The following is a 15,449-nucleotide window of genomic DNA, read 5'->3' as shown; positions in this document are numbered from 1 at the left end:
ACAGCAAACATGAAAAAAAAATTTTTTTTTAAGTAGGTGGAAAGTATAAGGATGAAAAAAGATATACCCTGATACATTAATCGGAGCAAAGCAGAAATGGCTGTATTAATATATCAAATAAAGTAGACTTTACCAAGGAATATCAGGTATAGAAAGGAATATTAAATGATGATAAAAGAGTCAAACCAAGAAGAAGACATAGCAATATCATGTGTGTACACACTAAGCAATTGAGCTATAAAATACATGAAACAAAAACTGATAGAACTGAAATAAGAAATAGACAAATCCACAATGATAGTTGGAGACTTTGAATGTCCTTCTCTTGACAATTGATGGAACAACTAGAAAGAAAGTCAATGAGGATGTAGAAAAATATTAACCAATAGGATCTAATCAACATTTATAGACTACTCCACTCAACAGTACCGGAATACACATTCTTTTCAAGCACCCACAGAACACTTGATCAAAATAGACCATATCCTTGGCCATAAAAGAAACTTCAACAAATTTGAAAGAATTGAAGTCATACACAGTTTGTTCACTGCCCAGGACAAAATCAAACTAGACAGAAACATGGAGTGCCTGGGAGGTTCAGTGGGTTGAGTGTCTGACTGATTTATGCTCAGGTCATGACCCCATTGTCATGGGACCCAGCTCCACCTCAAGCTCTGTGCTGAGCATGGAAGCTGCTTAAGATTCTCTCTCTCTGTTCCTCTGCCCCTCTCCCTCACTCATGCGCTCACTCTCTCTCTCTCTCTCTCATGAATTAATTAATTAATAGCAAAAACTTAACAGTAAAATCTCCAGGGGCACCTGGGTTGCTCAGTCGGTTAAGCATTTGACTCTTGATTTCAGCTCAGGCCATGTTCTCATGGTTTGTGAGTTCAAGCCCCACACATAGAGCTCTGTGCTGACAGCCTGGAGCCTACTTGGGATTCTCTGCCTCCTTCTCTCTCTGCCTCTCTCTCTCTCTCAAAAATAAATGAACAAAACAAAAAAAAAAAAACCAGAAACCAGTAAAGTCTCCAAACACTTGGAAACTGATCAACATATTTCTAGATAACTCATGGATCAAAGAAGGAATGTCAAAGGAAAATTTTAAAATACACTGAATTGCATGAAAATTTAAATACACATCAAAATTTGTGAAATCCAGCTAAAGCAGTGCTGAGAAGGACATTTATAGCATTAAATGCTTACATTAGAAAAGGAAAAATTTCAAATCAGTAACATAAGATCCCATCTCAGGAAACTTAGAAAAGGAGTAGCAAAATAAACCCAAAGCAAGCTGAAGGTAGGAAGTAGTAAAGAACATAAATGAATGAAATTGAAAACAGAAAATTGGTGAAATAAACAGCTGATTCTTCAAAATGATCAAGAACTTTGACAAACCTCTAGCAAGATGTGAATCTACAGGTGTGATAATGTGGTATAAAACTCAATTCAAACATTATACCAAGGTCAGTTTCTTGGTTTTACAATTGTGCTATAGTTATATAATATGTAACCACTGGAAGAAACTGGGGGAAGGGTACACAGGACCTCTCTGTACAATTTTGCAACTTTCTGTGGATCTATAATTATTTCAAAATAAAAAGCTAAAGAGAAACAAAGATCATTTTACATCCTCACTAGAATGTCTATCCTTAAAAAGACAGGCAATACTGACAGGCAATACCAAGTGTTGGTGAGAATGGAGAGAAACTACAACCCTCATTCATTGCTGACAGGAAGGTAAAATGATAACAACCACTTTAGAAAATATAGTTTGTCAATGTCTTAAAAAATTTAGATATACACCTTCTATATAACCCAACAGTTCCACCTTAGAATCTACCCAACAGAAATGAAAATATGTCCACACAAATACATTTACATGAATGTTCATGGCAGCATTATTCCTAATAGCCCCAAATTGGAACAGAATGTCTGTTAACTAATGAATGGATAAACAAAATGTATAATTCTCTATAATCCAGTAATGATATTCCTCCTAGCACACTGGGGACACAGTGAGAATGATAATGATGTTACAGCCATGTGGCATGTATGTTGCTCTGTTGTGCCATTTTCCTTGTGCATGTCTTTCCTGTGATCACTTTTGGCTTTATCCAACTTCTGTCCAGCAACAGGGGTAGATAAAAGTAGAGAGTGATCTAGAAGGGCAAATGGAGTATATCCAGCATAGGAGGCTTTTTGAGAGATGAGCTCATGTCCCAAAGGTTAAAGGATTCTTTTTCCCTTTCTCAAGTGACTGTGTTATATGCCTCAGGCACTCCTCAGTACATTTAGCCCTAGATAAATCCCATGATCCTTTCATCACTCCATTAAGAAATGCAGACCTTTCTATTCTAAAAACCCCTGACTGGTAACTCAGAAAAATTGCAAGGCAAAAACCCTGCCAAAAAAAGCAGTAAATTCAACCCTGGATAAAAGGTCAAGAAAATTACTGGAATAACATCATTACCTTATGTATAAAACAATCCGGTCTTTGTTTAAGGAAAAATGTTACCTTAAATCCTCTGTCTCTAACCTATATAAGTATCTAATATTTTCTATCTGCAAAGTTAGCTCAAAATATAATGGTGAAAGAGGTAGGAAATCTTGCCCAAGATGAATACCTCAATATACTCCTCATATTTAATTTCTGAGTATAATCAAATAACCCTGAACCTTTTATAAGGAATAATGACAGAGGAATCATAATTAAAATATTAGAATTCCTTTTATATCCATTGTGCCCTTAATATAAATAATCTGACCAAAATGATTAATCTCCTCTTAAAGCAGAATTTCAGAAAAATTCCCTTACAGTGAGTATCTTACCAATTCTTTTTATTTTTTCATTAGAACAAAGGAATTATTTAAATCATGTGTGATCTACAGTGGAATTTTAGGACAAATAGGGTCTAATTTGGCTATCGCATTTATTTCCTCATTCTTTATAGCTGACATTCAAATGAAATTATTTAAAAGTGGCAAATAATAGGGATATATTACATCAAACAGTATAAAAGTAAACTCCAGTAAAGATAATAAAATAAACTATAATTGAGTGCTACAGGAGAGGGAAGGGAAGAGTAAGAAAAGGAAATATATAAATTTTGTTTGTCATTGTTTATAATGAAGATTTTTGTCATTGTTCATTAATGGATAGTACTAAAGAAATAAGGGAATTATATAAACATGTAGTTATAAAAACTAAAACAAATACAAACATTTCTAATTAGGACAATAAAGGCTTATATAGAACAAAAAATTATACAGTAAGATGCAAGAGAACTTTTTATGGTATCTTAGACCTGAGAGAGTGATCTCAAGAAAGGATAAACTTGAAAAGTGGACTCCTTTCCCAAGGCTGGAATTCGGATCCAGTTGGAGTGAGTATAGCTGCAGCTCACTTGATGCAGAGAAGTTCACTGGTTTTCCCAAGCCAGAGCTGGTCCATGGTTACTGCAATCCTCCATGTGTAGGTGAACTATAATCAATGACTGGTGCACAGTGTGCAGAGTGGAGATGACAGGATGCCTAGAGCAGACAGTGTCCGTGTGGAAAGAGCAGCATCACTGGGAGGGTCACAGGAGACAGATCTCTGAGGTGAAAGATGGAGTGGGGCATTAGTGCAGGCAGGAGGCCTGAAGCATGGCTCCATGCCAAGAGGACGGCTGAAAGGTGATCACCAAGCCACGGCTAGGTGGTTGTCAGTGTCTTAGCTCAGGCTGTCATAACAAAATACTGTAGACTAGATGGCTTAAACAGTACACATTTATTTTCTCAAAATCTAGGAGGCTAGAAGTCCAAAATCAGGGTGCTAACATGGCCAGGTTCTGGTGAGAGCCCTCTTCTGCCTTACAAACAGTAGATACTTGCTGTGTGATCAGATAGCCTTTCCTCAGTGCATGCATGTGAAGAGAGAGAGCTCTGGTGTCCTTCCTCTTCTTATATGGGCACTAATCCCATCATGGAGACTGCATCCTCATGACCTCATCTAAAGCTAATTACCTCCTAAAAGCCTCACTTTTAAATGCCACCACATTGGGAATTAGGGCTTGAATATATGAATTTTAAGGGAATGTAACATTCAGTCTGTAACATCAGGGTTCTGCAAGTTCCGGCCCATGTGTGGAGCACTATCAGATGTACTCACACCCCATCACTTTCAGCAGGAAAGTGTCTTCCTCCTGCAGTGTTCTTCCAGTGCTCTCTACTCAAATGTTTAACATCATGGTCCATGTAAGGAGAAATGTTTAAAGGGATTCTGTCCATTATTGCAGAGGTATATTGAAGGGTGAATTGGATCTGAGAGGCAACGTGTTGATAATTAGCTCACAGAGCAAGGGGGAAAATATCAGAGGAAGAAAGGCTTTTCTAACAATAACACAAAACCCCAAATTCCAAAAATAAAAGATTAATAAAATTCAGCTGTATAAAATGGAAAATATGTGCTTGGCAAAAAAACAAACAAACAGTACTACATAATCAATAAGGTAATAGAATCAATAATCAATAGAAAATGAGAAATGATATATGTGATAGTTTTCAGAAAAGGAAATGTAGATGGCCCTTCAACATATCAAAATATGTCCAATGTCACTTAACAAAAGGAAAAGTTAAAAGTACATTGAGATGCTATTATTTTTCACCTGTATGATTTCCAGAGATATTTTTTAAGTTAATAACTTACTATTCATGAGGTTTTAAAGAAACAGGCACACTTACATGCCATTTATGGGTGTATAAATTAACACAATTTCTATGGTGGGCAATTTGATGACAGTATCATACCCTTTAACCTAACAAGTCTGCTTTAGGAACTTATCCTACAGATATATTTTCATATGTGAAAAAATGATTTAAGTATTATCATTTCAGCACTGTTTGCAGTAGCAAAAGATTGAAAGTGATCTAATGTCAATAGGGAATTGGTTAAATAAAATTATGTTCCATTCATTAATGGAACACTCTGTAGCTATAAAAATTAAGACACTTTTTATCTATTGAATGAAATGATTGTCCAAGTATACTATGTAACAAAATCAAGATACAAAAGACTATCATAGTTTCTTTTATTTTGGTAAGAAGAAAATTATCCTTTATATTTTCTTTCATGTAAAGAAAAAATCTCTGGGAAGATACCCAACAAGGTAGCAATGTTGATTACCTCCAAGAAACCACTGGTTAGCTGAAGGGTAAGAGTGGAAAGGTAATTTTTTTTCCACATATCATTTTATAACCCTTAAATTTTGAACCAGGCGCATGTATTATATACAGAAAATTTTAAATTAAGATATTAAAAATATCTTTGTGCTGATAAAATGCAATGTATGCATAGAGATTCTATGTAAATTTTTAATAAAAAGTTGTACTTGATAAAAAGATTTTTGAAAATCACTGACTTAAAGTATATTCTAATTTTTTCATCTGACTTCCAATGAGACATCAGTCTGAGTTATCCTAAACTGCCTAGAGCAAGGAGAACACACTGGTACTAGATCTAGGAAAAGAACATCCTCTAGGCACATTTGTACCACTAGTCTACACAAAGCTGAAAGAAATGCAGTGAGGATCCATCAGTCCTTACCCATTTATCCCAGCGTCCACCTCTCTGTGCAAAGCCCGTCTAACTGAATCAGGGTCTCCACTCTGCACCTTGAAACCACCTAGACATATAAGACAGAGAACTTGAGTTTGTGATGTAATAGATAATAACTCCAAACAATATTGTAGGCAACTTCAGTACCTGATTCTCTGGACCACATTTCAACTCAGCAACTTCCTAAAGCACATTTAAATCTTCCACAATGGTAATCCCAAAGTTTCCATCCAAGGAAGGGGGAGGAGGAGGTGTGACATTTGACTGCTCACATTACAGACTGCAGGTAATTTGCTCAGAGGCACCAGGCCTCATCTTCCTACCACCTATTTTCTCCCTCTTTATCTAACAGCTCCCTATAGGTCCCTGACCTAATCTTTTGGATTTGGAACTCAAGTCAAAACAATTTACACTGTTGCTGTATAGAATGTTGCCTAGGCAATTCATGAGGAAAAAGAGCTAAGAATATGAGACTTTCTGTAGAATTCATCAGTCTATTATCAACATTTGATGTACAGAAACTGTTTCTCAACCAAGCTATATGAGCTCTTCACATTCTAGACAATTAATGTTTCTGCAAAACCTGCATTTTAAAATCACTTCCAGAATCAAAGTGAGTTCCTGAGAGATCAGATTCCATTTTCAAGGGATATAGATATAATGCATAGTTATGTTTTAGCCTACTTTCTGTTTAGCTTGTTTCTAAATGATGTTGTCTTTTAGATAAATTGGGTGCATGGCCTCCTGCTACAGCAAGTTATCAACCAGGAGAGTTCTCAAGCAGTAAGTGGCCCTATTATTTGGTTAATGTAAGAAAGAACGGCTTAATTCCCAATATTTCCAAAACCATTGCATTTGGCAGAATTTTCCAATACAAAATAGGCAATATTTTCAGAACTTTTTGGAAGATCATTTCCCTTCCCTAAAGATTATTGTATCCCCCTTGCAGAACTATCAGGAGGTCATCCTAGTAAAAAAAAATTTTAATTACAGGAAACAAGCTTTTTGTTTCAGTTTTCAAAATAAAAATGCAGGAGTGCCTGGATGACTCAGTCCGTTAAGCACCTGACTCTTGGTTTCGGTTTAGGTCATAATCTCATGGTTTGTGGATTTGAGCACTGCCTCCGGCTCTGCGCTCATGGCCACAGAGGCTGCTTGGGATTCTTTCTCTCCCTCTCTCTCTCTGCCCCTCCCCTGCTCTCTCTCTCTCTCTCTCTCTCAAAGATAAATATACTTTAAAAAAATTGGGGGTGCCTGGGTGGCTCAATCAGTTAAGCATCTGAGTCTTGATTTTGGCTCAGGTCATGATCTCATGGTTCCTGAGTTTGAGCCCCACACTGGGCTCTATGCTGACAGCAAGGAGTCTGCTTAGGGGTTATCTCTCTCCCTCTCTCTGTCCCTCGCCTGTTGCATGTGTGTGCGCTCTCTCGCTCTCTCAAAAATAAACACTTAAAAAAATTTTTCAAGTGTTTATTTATTTTCAAGAGACAGAGAGAGCATGAACAGGGGAGAGGTAGAGAGAGAGGGAGATACAGAATCTGAAGCAGGTTCCAGGCTCCAAGCTGTCAGCACAGAGCCCAACACGGGCTTAAACTTAGGGACCACGAGATCATGACCTGAGCCAAAGTCAGATGCTTAACTGACTGAGCCACCCAGGTGCCCCCAAAAAACAAAATTTTTTAAAGAGAACTACAGGCCAGTATCCCTCATGAACATTGATGCAAAAATTCTCAATAAAAAACTAGCAAATTGAATCCAGCAGTACATTAAAGAATCATTCACCATGACCAAGTGGGATTTATTCTTGGGCTACAAGGGTGGTTCAGTATTTGTAAATCAATCAACATGATGCACCATATTAATAAAAGAAAGGATAAAAATCATATGATCCTTTCAGTTGATTCAGAAAAAGCATTTGACAAAGCACAACATCCATCCATGATGAAAACCCTCAACAAAGTAAGATTAGAGGGAACAAATCTCAACATAATAAAGGCCATATATGAAAAGCCCACAGCTAATAATCTCAATGGGGAAAAACAGATCTTTTCATTTGTGGTCAGGAGCAAGACAGGGATGTCCACTCTCACCACTGTTATTTAACATAGTTCTGAAAGTTCTAGCTTCAGCATTTAGACAACAAAAAGAAATAAAAGGTATACAAATTGACAAGGAATAAATCAAACTTTCACTATTTGCAGATGACATAATACTTTATATAGAAAACCCAAAATACTCACCAAAAAACTGCTAGAACTGATACACAAATTTTGTAAAGTTGCAGGACACAACATACCAAAATCAAACATATCAATTTCAGCATACCAAAATCTATTGCATTTCAATACAAATAATGAAGCAACAGAAGGAGAAATCAAGGAATCAATCCCATTTGATTGAAACCAAGTGCACTCAATCCCAATTACACCAAAAACCATAAGATACCTAGGAATAAATCTAACCAAAGAGATAAATAGATCTGTACTCTGAAAACTATAAAACATGGTTGAAAGAAATTGAAGATGACACAAAACAATGGAAAGACATTCCATGCTCATGGATTGGAAAAACAAATTTTAAAATGCCTATATTACCCAAAGCAATCTACATATTTAATGCAATCCCTATCAAAATACCACCAGTAGTTTTCATGGAGCTAGAAGAAACAGTCTTAAAATGTGTATGGAACCACAAAAGATCCCAAATAGCCAAAGTAATCTTTAAAAAGAGAAGAAAACTGGAGGCATTACAAGTCCAGACTTCCAGTTATATTATAAACTTGTAGTGATCAAGACAGTATATGGTACTGGCACAAAAACAAACACATGGATCAATGAAACAGAATAGAAAACTCAGAAATGAACCCACAACTATGTGGACAATTAATCTTTGACAAAGTTGGAAAGAATATCCAATGGAAAAAAGATAGTCTCTTCAACAAATGGTGTTGGGAAAACTGGCCAGCAACATGCAAAAGAATGAAACTGGACCACTCTTTTATACCATACACAAAAATAAATTCAAATGGATGAAAGACCTAAATGTGAGACGGGAAACCATCAAAATCCTGGAGGAGAACACAGGCAGTAACCTCTTTGACATTGGCTGTAACAATTTCTTACTGTATGTGTCTCCTGAAACAAGGGAAACAAAAGAAAAACTAAACTACTGGGATGTCATCAAAATAAAAAGCTTCTGCACAGTGAAAGAAACAATCAACAAAACTAAAAGGTAGCCTTTGGAGTGGGAGAAGATATTTGCAAATTGCATATCTGATAAAGGGTTAGTATCCAAAATATATAATGAACTTATTAACAAATTCAACGCCCAAAAAACAGTGGGCAGAAAATTAAGCAATGGGCAGAAGACATGAATAAACATTTTTCCAAAGAAGACATGCAGGTGGCTTACAGAACATGAAAAAATGCTCAACATCACTCATCATCATGGAAATACAAATCAAAACTACAATGATATATCACCTCACACCAATGAGAATAGCTAAAATGAATGACACAGGAAACAACAAGTGTTGGTGAGGATGCAGAGAAAGGGAAACCCTCTTACACTGTTGGTGGTATGCAAACTGGTGCATCCATTCTGGAAAACACTATGGAGCCTCCTCAACAAGTTAAAAATAGAACTACAATCCAGCAATTGCACTACTAGGTATTTACCCAAGGATACAAAAATGCAGATTCAAAGGGGAGCATGCACCCTGACATTTATAGCAGCATTATCAATAATAGCCAAACTACGGAAAGAGCCCAAATGTCCATCAACTGATGAATGCAGAGAGAATTTGTGGTGTGTGTGTATATAATATAATATAATATAATATAATATAATATAATATAATATAATATAATATAATATATAATGGAATATTACTCAGCCATCAAAAAGGATGAGATCTTGCCACTTTCAACAGTGTGGATGGAGCTAGAGACTATTATGCTAAGTGAAATTAAGTCAGTCAGAGAAAGACAAATACTATGATTTCACCTATATGTGGAAAATAAGAAACGAAACAGATGAACATAGTGGGGGAAAAAGAGAGAGGCAAACCATAAAACAGTTTTAACCATAGAGAACAAACTGAGGCTTGCTGGACGGGAGGTGGGCAGGGGTTGGGGGAGTTAAACAGGTGAAGGGGATTAAGGAGGGTATTTGTGATGAGTATGGGTGTTATATGTAAGTTATGAATCATTAAGTTCTACTCTTGAAACTAATATTACACTATATGTTAACTAACTGGAATTTAAGTAAAAACTTGGAATGAATGAATGAATGAACGAATCATTCATCAGATTCTTTTAGGGGGTACGTGAAAAGAAATTCTTGAAGGCCTCTGGTCTATACCTATGGTCTCATTTGTTCTCATTGCTTTCTTGACTAGGTTTCTTATCTTCCCATCTAAATTGCAAGCTCTTTTTGTGTAACCATTTCATCCTGTTTCTTGTGTTTTTCCCAGAAACTCAGGGAGAGGAGCATATTCACAAAGTAAGCAGCTGTGGAATTGAGTGAGGGAGGGGTTGACTTAAGCAGTCTTTGTACCCTGACAGTATTGCAGCTCATGCTTATATATTTTATGTGCATTTTGCAAATATTGCTCAGTTCTGCTCTTTGTCAGGAAGGTTTCCTTATTCCAAGTAATCATTTTTCTGCACCCAACCCCCACCTGCTATTGATGCTTGGAATTCAAATAATGTTACAAATTTTCATTCCACATTTATTCAAAATGTATATACATCCTTAGGAAAGGTAACAGATTATATATATTATTATATACATTATTATATTATATATAATTATATATTAATATATTAATATATTAATATATATAATTATATAATTATATATAATATAATAATATAATATAAATATATATTAATATATATAATTATATAATTATATATAATATAATAATATAATATAAATATATATTAATATATTAATTATATATTATAAATATATAATATATAATTATATTCTATATTATATATTATATAATTATAAATATATAATTATATTAATATTGTATATTATATATATTATATTATGTATTATATATATTATATATATATAAAAAGTTGATAGCAACTTTTTATAAAGGGGGGTGAGGAGAACCAAGAGGTTTACCTGTTGGCTCCTTGAGCTGACTGCAGACTGAGCCAAGCACCTCTTCTTTACTGAAGTGATCCTGAGGAGCAGACTGGGTAGGACCTTATCAGTTCTGAAATGATCAACCACATCAGAATCCTCATTTCTGGGAAGTAGAGAAGCTCCCAGTGCCTAGAAATGAAGATAATGTTTGAGAGTGACCCTGCTAGGCCTCCAGTTTGCAGACCACCCCAAAGTTAAACTCAGCAGTCACAACTAAACTTTCCTTTGGGTGAGTGAATGAGTTCCAACACTTCCTTTCCTGTTTCTGGTAACTCCATGTAATCAAAGCCCTTTGGCTACAAATTTTCTTTTCTCTGGTGTATGGAAGATTTTAGTGCAGTGCCTGGAACATAGTAGGCACTGAGTAGATATTGGTCAAATAAGCAGGTTTCAGGAAGGGAAGAGACCCCTGAGGAGTAATTAGTAATTAAGTTAGACTGCCAATTAATCTGGAACCTGGGCCACTAAAGATGTGCATCTTTCATTCATTTTTCTCTGCAGCAAGTGAAAGGGAACTTTGCTAGGCTGCAGGCCTGCATCTCAGAACTCCGCACGTTGCAGAAAGAAGGCTGTTTCAGACCACACAGCACTTCTCTGCAGCTGGCAGTAGAGGATGGGCTCCAGCAGTTCAAACAGTACACCAGACACGTGGCCACAGGTGCAGCTCTGAGCTACACTTCCCTGGAGGTAAGAGATCCTGGCCTTAGGACTCTAAGCCCATTTCAGTCCCTCTGGATGCTTCATTATTTGTCATCCTTATATTTTTCTCTGTTTCATACACTTCGAAGGTAATTTTCAAGGCTAGATTTTCATCTCCCTGCAGGCAGAGATATGTTCCATTTTTCCTCTAGCCCGTGCAATTCTTAATACAGAGCTAGGCATAGAGAGGGACGCTAAAAATATGGGCTCACATGAATTATAATGAAAACTGAAATCAAAATAAAATCTGAATATGCCGTCTGCCTCTGGATTTTTGGAACTTACGAAGCAATTGCTAAACTGGCTAGATCAGTGTCTATATTTATATTTACTGGGCATCCTTAAGAATTTATAATTGGGGCGCCTGGGTGGCTCAGTCGGTTAAGCGGCCGACTTCGGCTCAGGTCATGATCTCGCGGTCCGTGAGTTCGAGCCCCGCGTCGGGCTCTGTGCTGACAGCTCAGAGCCTGGAGCCTGTTTCAGATTCTGTGTCTCCCTCTCTCTGACCCTCCCCCATTCATGCTTTGTCTCTCTCTGTCTCAAAAATAAATAAACGTTAAAAAAAAAAAATTAAAAAAAAAATAAAAATAAAAATTAAAAAAAAGAATTTATAATTGATGGGATGCTTGGGTGGCTCAGTGGGTTAAGTGTCCATCTCTTCTTCTCAGCTCAGTTCTTGATCCCAGGGTCATGAGTTCAAGCTGTGCATTGGGCTCTGTGCTAGGTGTGAAGCCTACTTAAAAAAAAAAAAAAAAAAAAAAAGAATTTACAGTTGTTGTTAGTCAAATCTTGGCATCTAATTGAATAAATTTTCTTAGACTTAGCAAATGTGCAAATTTAAAGACTGCTAAAATTATAGTGCAGACTAAGATAATCTTAAAAATATATAAGTAAGTCATGCCTCAATACTCCATTGGGTGGGTGAGTGCTGTTAGTTAAAAACACATTCAGTCTCCAAAAACAGCAAGCATCAAACAGATGAGTTTAAAAAATAGCTGCTTTTATCTGCATTCTTCTTCTTTAATTAAAAATGTCTAAGCACCAAAAAAAAAAGTCCCAAGTACAAAAGAGAATTGTATATATTTAATATTTGCCTTCCAGATTTTAAAATTCAAGACAAAACTGCTAATGAAAACATATAGTATATTCATTCAGGTGGAATAAAATATTCAGATTATACACAAACACCTCAATATTCCTTCAGGTTAGCTATACTGATCTAGAGTAAGTACATTTTAGAGTTGAGAGCAAAAGAAACAGTTTACCTGTATCCAAGTTGAACAAGGAGAGAAGTCTGTGTGGAAGCACCACCATGAGAAAGAAGCATTGAGACTCTCTGATATTTAATACACACTTAGTGATTGGAATTTAAGGATTTTCTTTCCTTTGTTACCTTATAACATTAAAGCATTTTTAGCATGAGAGATGCTGCCAGTGCTTCAAGCAATTTTAAAAAACTAAAACAGGGATGACTTCTCACTGGTCACTTTCTGGGGTAGGTCCCACCTGTTTGGAAGGGTCCTGTGAGGATTTGTCCCACCAGATCTCTCCCACCACAATCTGGTAAATGAAATTTGAGTTGCCATGAAACCCTCTTCTTTGTCTTAAAGACAATAGCCACTGCCAAAGTTTTCTGCTGTGTTTATCCTTCATATGTGATCTATTATATCCTTCAGTCTGTACATCAGGGAAAGTAGATATATTGATTCTTGAATTTATTTCCAGATTACTGTTCTGACTTCTCAGCCTGGAAAAGAGGTGGTCAAACAATTGGAGGAAGGATTGAAAGATACAGACCTAGTAAGGGTCAGGAGACTTCAGGTGGTTGAGATCACAGAGGGAGTCCTAGAGTGTATGGACTCAGTATCCCCTGTTGAAGAGCCTAGCAGCGATGGTAAGAATGAAAGGAAAAGGTAAAAAGAATTTTAATAAGTAGTCAGGAAGATTATTTTCCATGGTCTTTTTGTTCTTCAATGAAAAGAAACCAACAGACTTCACTACAGTTCAGACAAGTGTTTCCAGGTGTATATATAGACCTATACATACTAAATATATATTAAGTATGTATTTACTATTCTAATGGGATCACGCTATATGTAATATTCTATAACCTTCTTTGTGTGTTGGACAGCTATCTGTGTTAGTATCTGTAGATCTGTCTTATTTTTTACTGGCTGCATGATTTTTTTTGTGTGGTTGGACCATAGTTTGTTTGTTTAATCACTTATTAACAAACAATTTGGTTTGTTACACTTTGCTATTATAACCAATGCTGAATGAACAGATTTATACACAGGGCTGGCTTCATAGGTTTATGAGCACACAGTCACACAGGGCCGTGCATTCAGAAAGACCCTATGCTTAGGATTTAATGCTCTTTGGTTGCTCTCTTGAATTTCTTCATAATTTTATCTTTGGATTTATATTTTATAAGTTAAGTTTGATAGAACAATGGAGGATGTGCCAGGGGATTAGAGTCTCAGCTCACACACACCCTGCCTCCTGCATCCTTCCCACCTCCCCATGATAGAGTTCTTAGTTGCCAGCTTCCCAATCCTGGTGTCCCCAGCCTGCCAGCTGACCAGCAACCTCTGGTGCCCAGGCCCCTGCCAATAAATCCTACATAAATCACTAATAATTCTAAACTTCCCAGAACAGAAAATATTCAAACTGAGTGTTAAAGGACATGTAGAAATTAGTCATGCAGAGGAAGAAGGAAAAGGGCACTCAAAAAGGAGACCTGGGGGCATGAGAAAGCAAGGTAAATCAATTTTCAGGGAAGTGCCCATGGTTCCCTATGACTAGAGCCTGTCAGGCAGAGGCAAGAGTGAGTCTGTAAAGGTAGGCAAGGATTAGATCAAGAAAAGCCATATATGCCATTTGAAGACATTTAGATTTCATTCTAAGACAACAGAAATTTATGAAAAAATTTTAGTCAGAAAGTCAAGTAGAGATTCCCAAATTATGGAGTTTAAGAGGTTCTTAACCAGTTTTAATTTAACCAATACGCAAGTTATTGTTCACCCGTCAGCGGCCCTTTCTGGCCCTTGGCCTTCTCCAAGGTTGTGCACATGGGAGGAGCCCACTGTTTTGACACCATTGATCTCTTCCTGGTCACACTTGGATAACCCGCTAATTAGGTCAAAGAGTTAGTAACTAAGGGTGTGTTTCCCCTCAAATCCTGACACATGTGGATCCTTCCAGCATCATGAGGCCATTGACATTGTTCTGGTCCAGGAGGGAGGGTACCAGCCTTAGCTGTGTGGTTTACGAACTCTCACCTACTTGGCACGCTCTGCTTTTCTCAAGCCAGTCTCCTCACTGAATGTGTTTCCCTCTCCATCTCTCCACTTATAGTAGTCTTTTCCTTTGAATTCCCTCTTCTCTCCTGAGTTCCCTCCCTTAATCTCTTCCAGCCAAATCCTCCCCCTCCCTTAAGTCCTACTTCATGCTACTGATTACTATATGGATTTTTCTCTCCTTGGAACAGTGACATCATTTGTGGTCTGTACCAAATGATTTAGCTCTTAATTATATGCCATGGAGAATTGTTCACCATTGTTTTACTGTGTGATAATTGTGTTTTCTCATCTAATCTGTAAACTACCTCATATCTTTTCTTTTTGCATTAAACTATAATTGCCCTGGGATTAGGAATTTGTCTTACTCATTTCTATGTCCCGGTGTGTAACATATCCTAGATTATAGGAGGTATTTGTTGAATGAATTGATGACAGTGGTACCTGTGGAGATGGTTCTTGGTCTGCTGAGCATCCGCTGAATCCCCATTCTCTAGTAACACCTCTACCTTCCTGGTCTCAGAGAGGACCATGACCCAAGTCAGGCCATCATAGTTCCTTAGGCCACCAGAGTCCTCCCTAGTAGGTTTTCAAGCTGAATCTGAGAGAGAAGCTCTTTTTCTTTCTCTTTGGCCATGGATATCAGGCATGGACTATGTCCTCTTCTCTCTTCAGTGACTGTATCC

At 36.9% G+C, this 15,449-nt stretch overlaps 1 protein-coding gene across 5 annotated transcripts in view; it reads left to right on the top strand.

The window, feature by feature from the left end:
* Window positions 1-15,449, top strand: part of LOC122216240 (meiosis 1 associated protein) — a 70,241-nt gene that overhangs the window by 10,539 nt on the left and 44,253 nt on the right. For 3 of the 5 annotated variants that reach the window (XM_042932803.1, XM_042932802.1, XM_042932806.1), the window contains exons 3-5: window positions 6,323-6,382; window positions 11,267-11,452; window positions 13,190-13,358. In XM_042932803.1, coding sequence (XP_042788737.1) covers window positions 6,323-6,382; window positions 11,267-11,452; window positions 13,190-13,358 — 415 coding nt within the window. The remainder of the gene's footprint in view (window positions 1-6,322; window positions 6,383-11,266; window positions 11,453-13,189; window positions 13,359-15,449) is intronic. The other 2 variants (XM_042932805.1, XM_042932804.1) reach the window with 1 other exon arrangement.

This window comes from Panthera leo, chromosome A3 (genome assembly GCF_018350215.1).
Source record: "Panthera leo isolate Ple1 chromosome A3, P.leo_Ple1_pat1.1, whole genome shotgun sequence".
NCBI classification, from domain to species: Eukaryota; Metazoa; Chordata; class Mammalia; order Carnivora; family Felidae; genus Panthera; species Panthera leo.
Note: the sequence above shows the minus strand (reverse complement) of the source record. Positions and strands in the feature narration are given on the sequence as shown.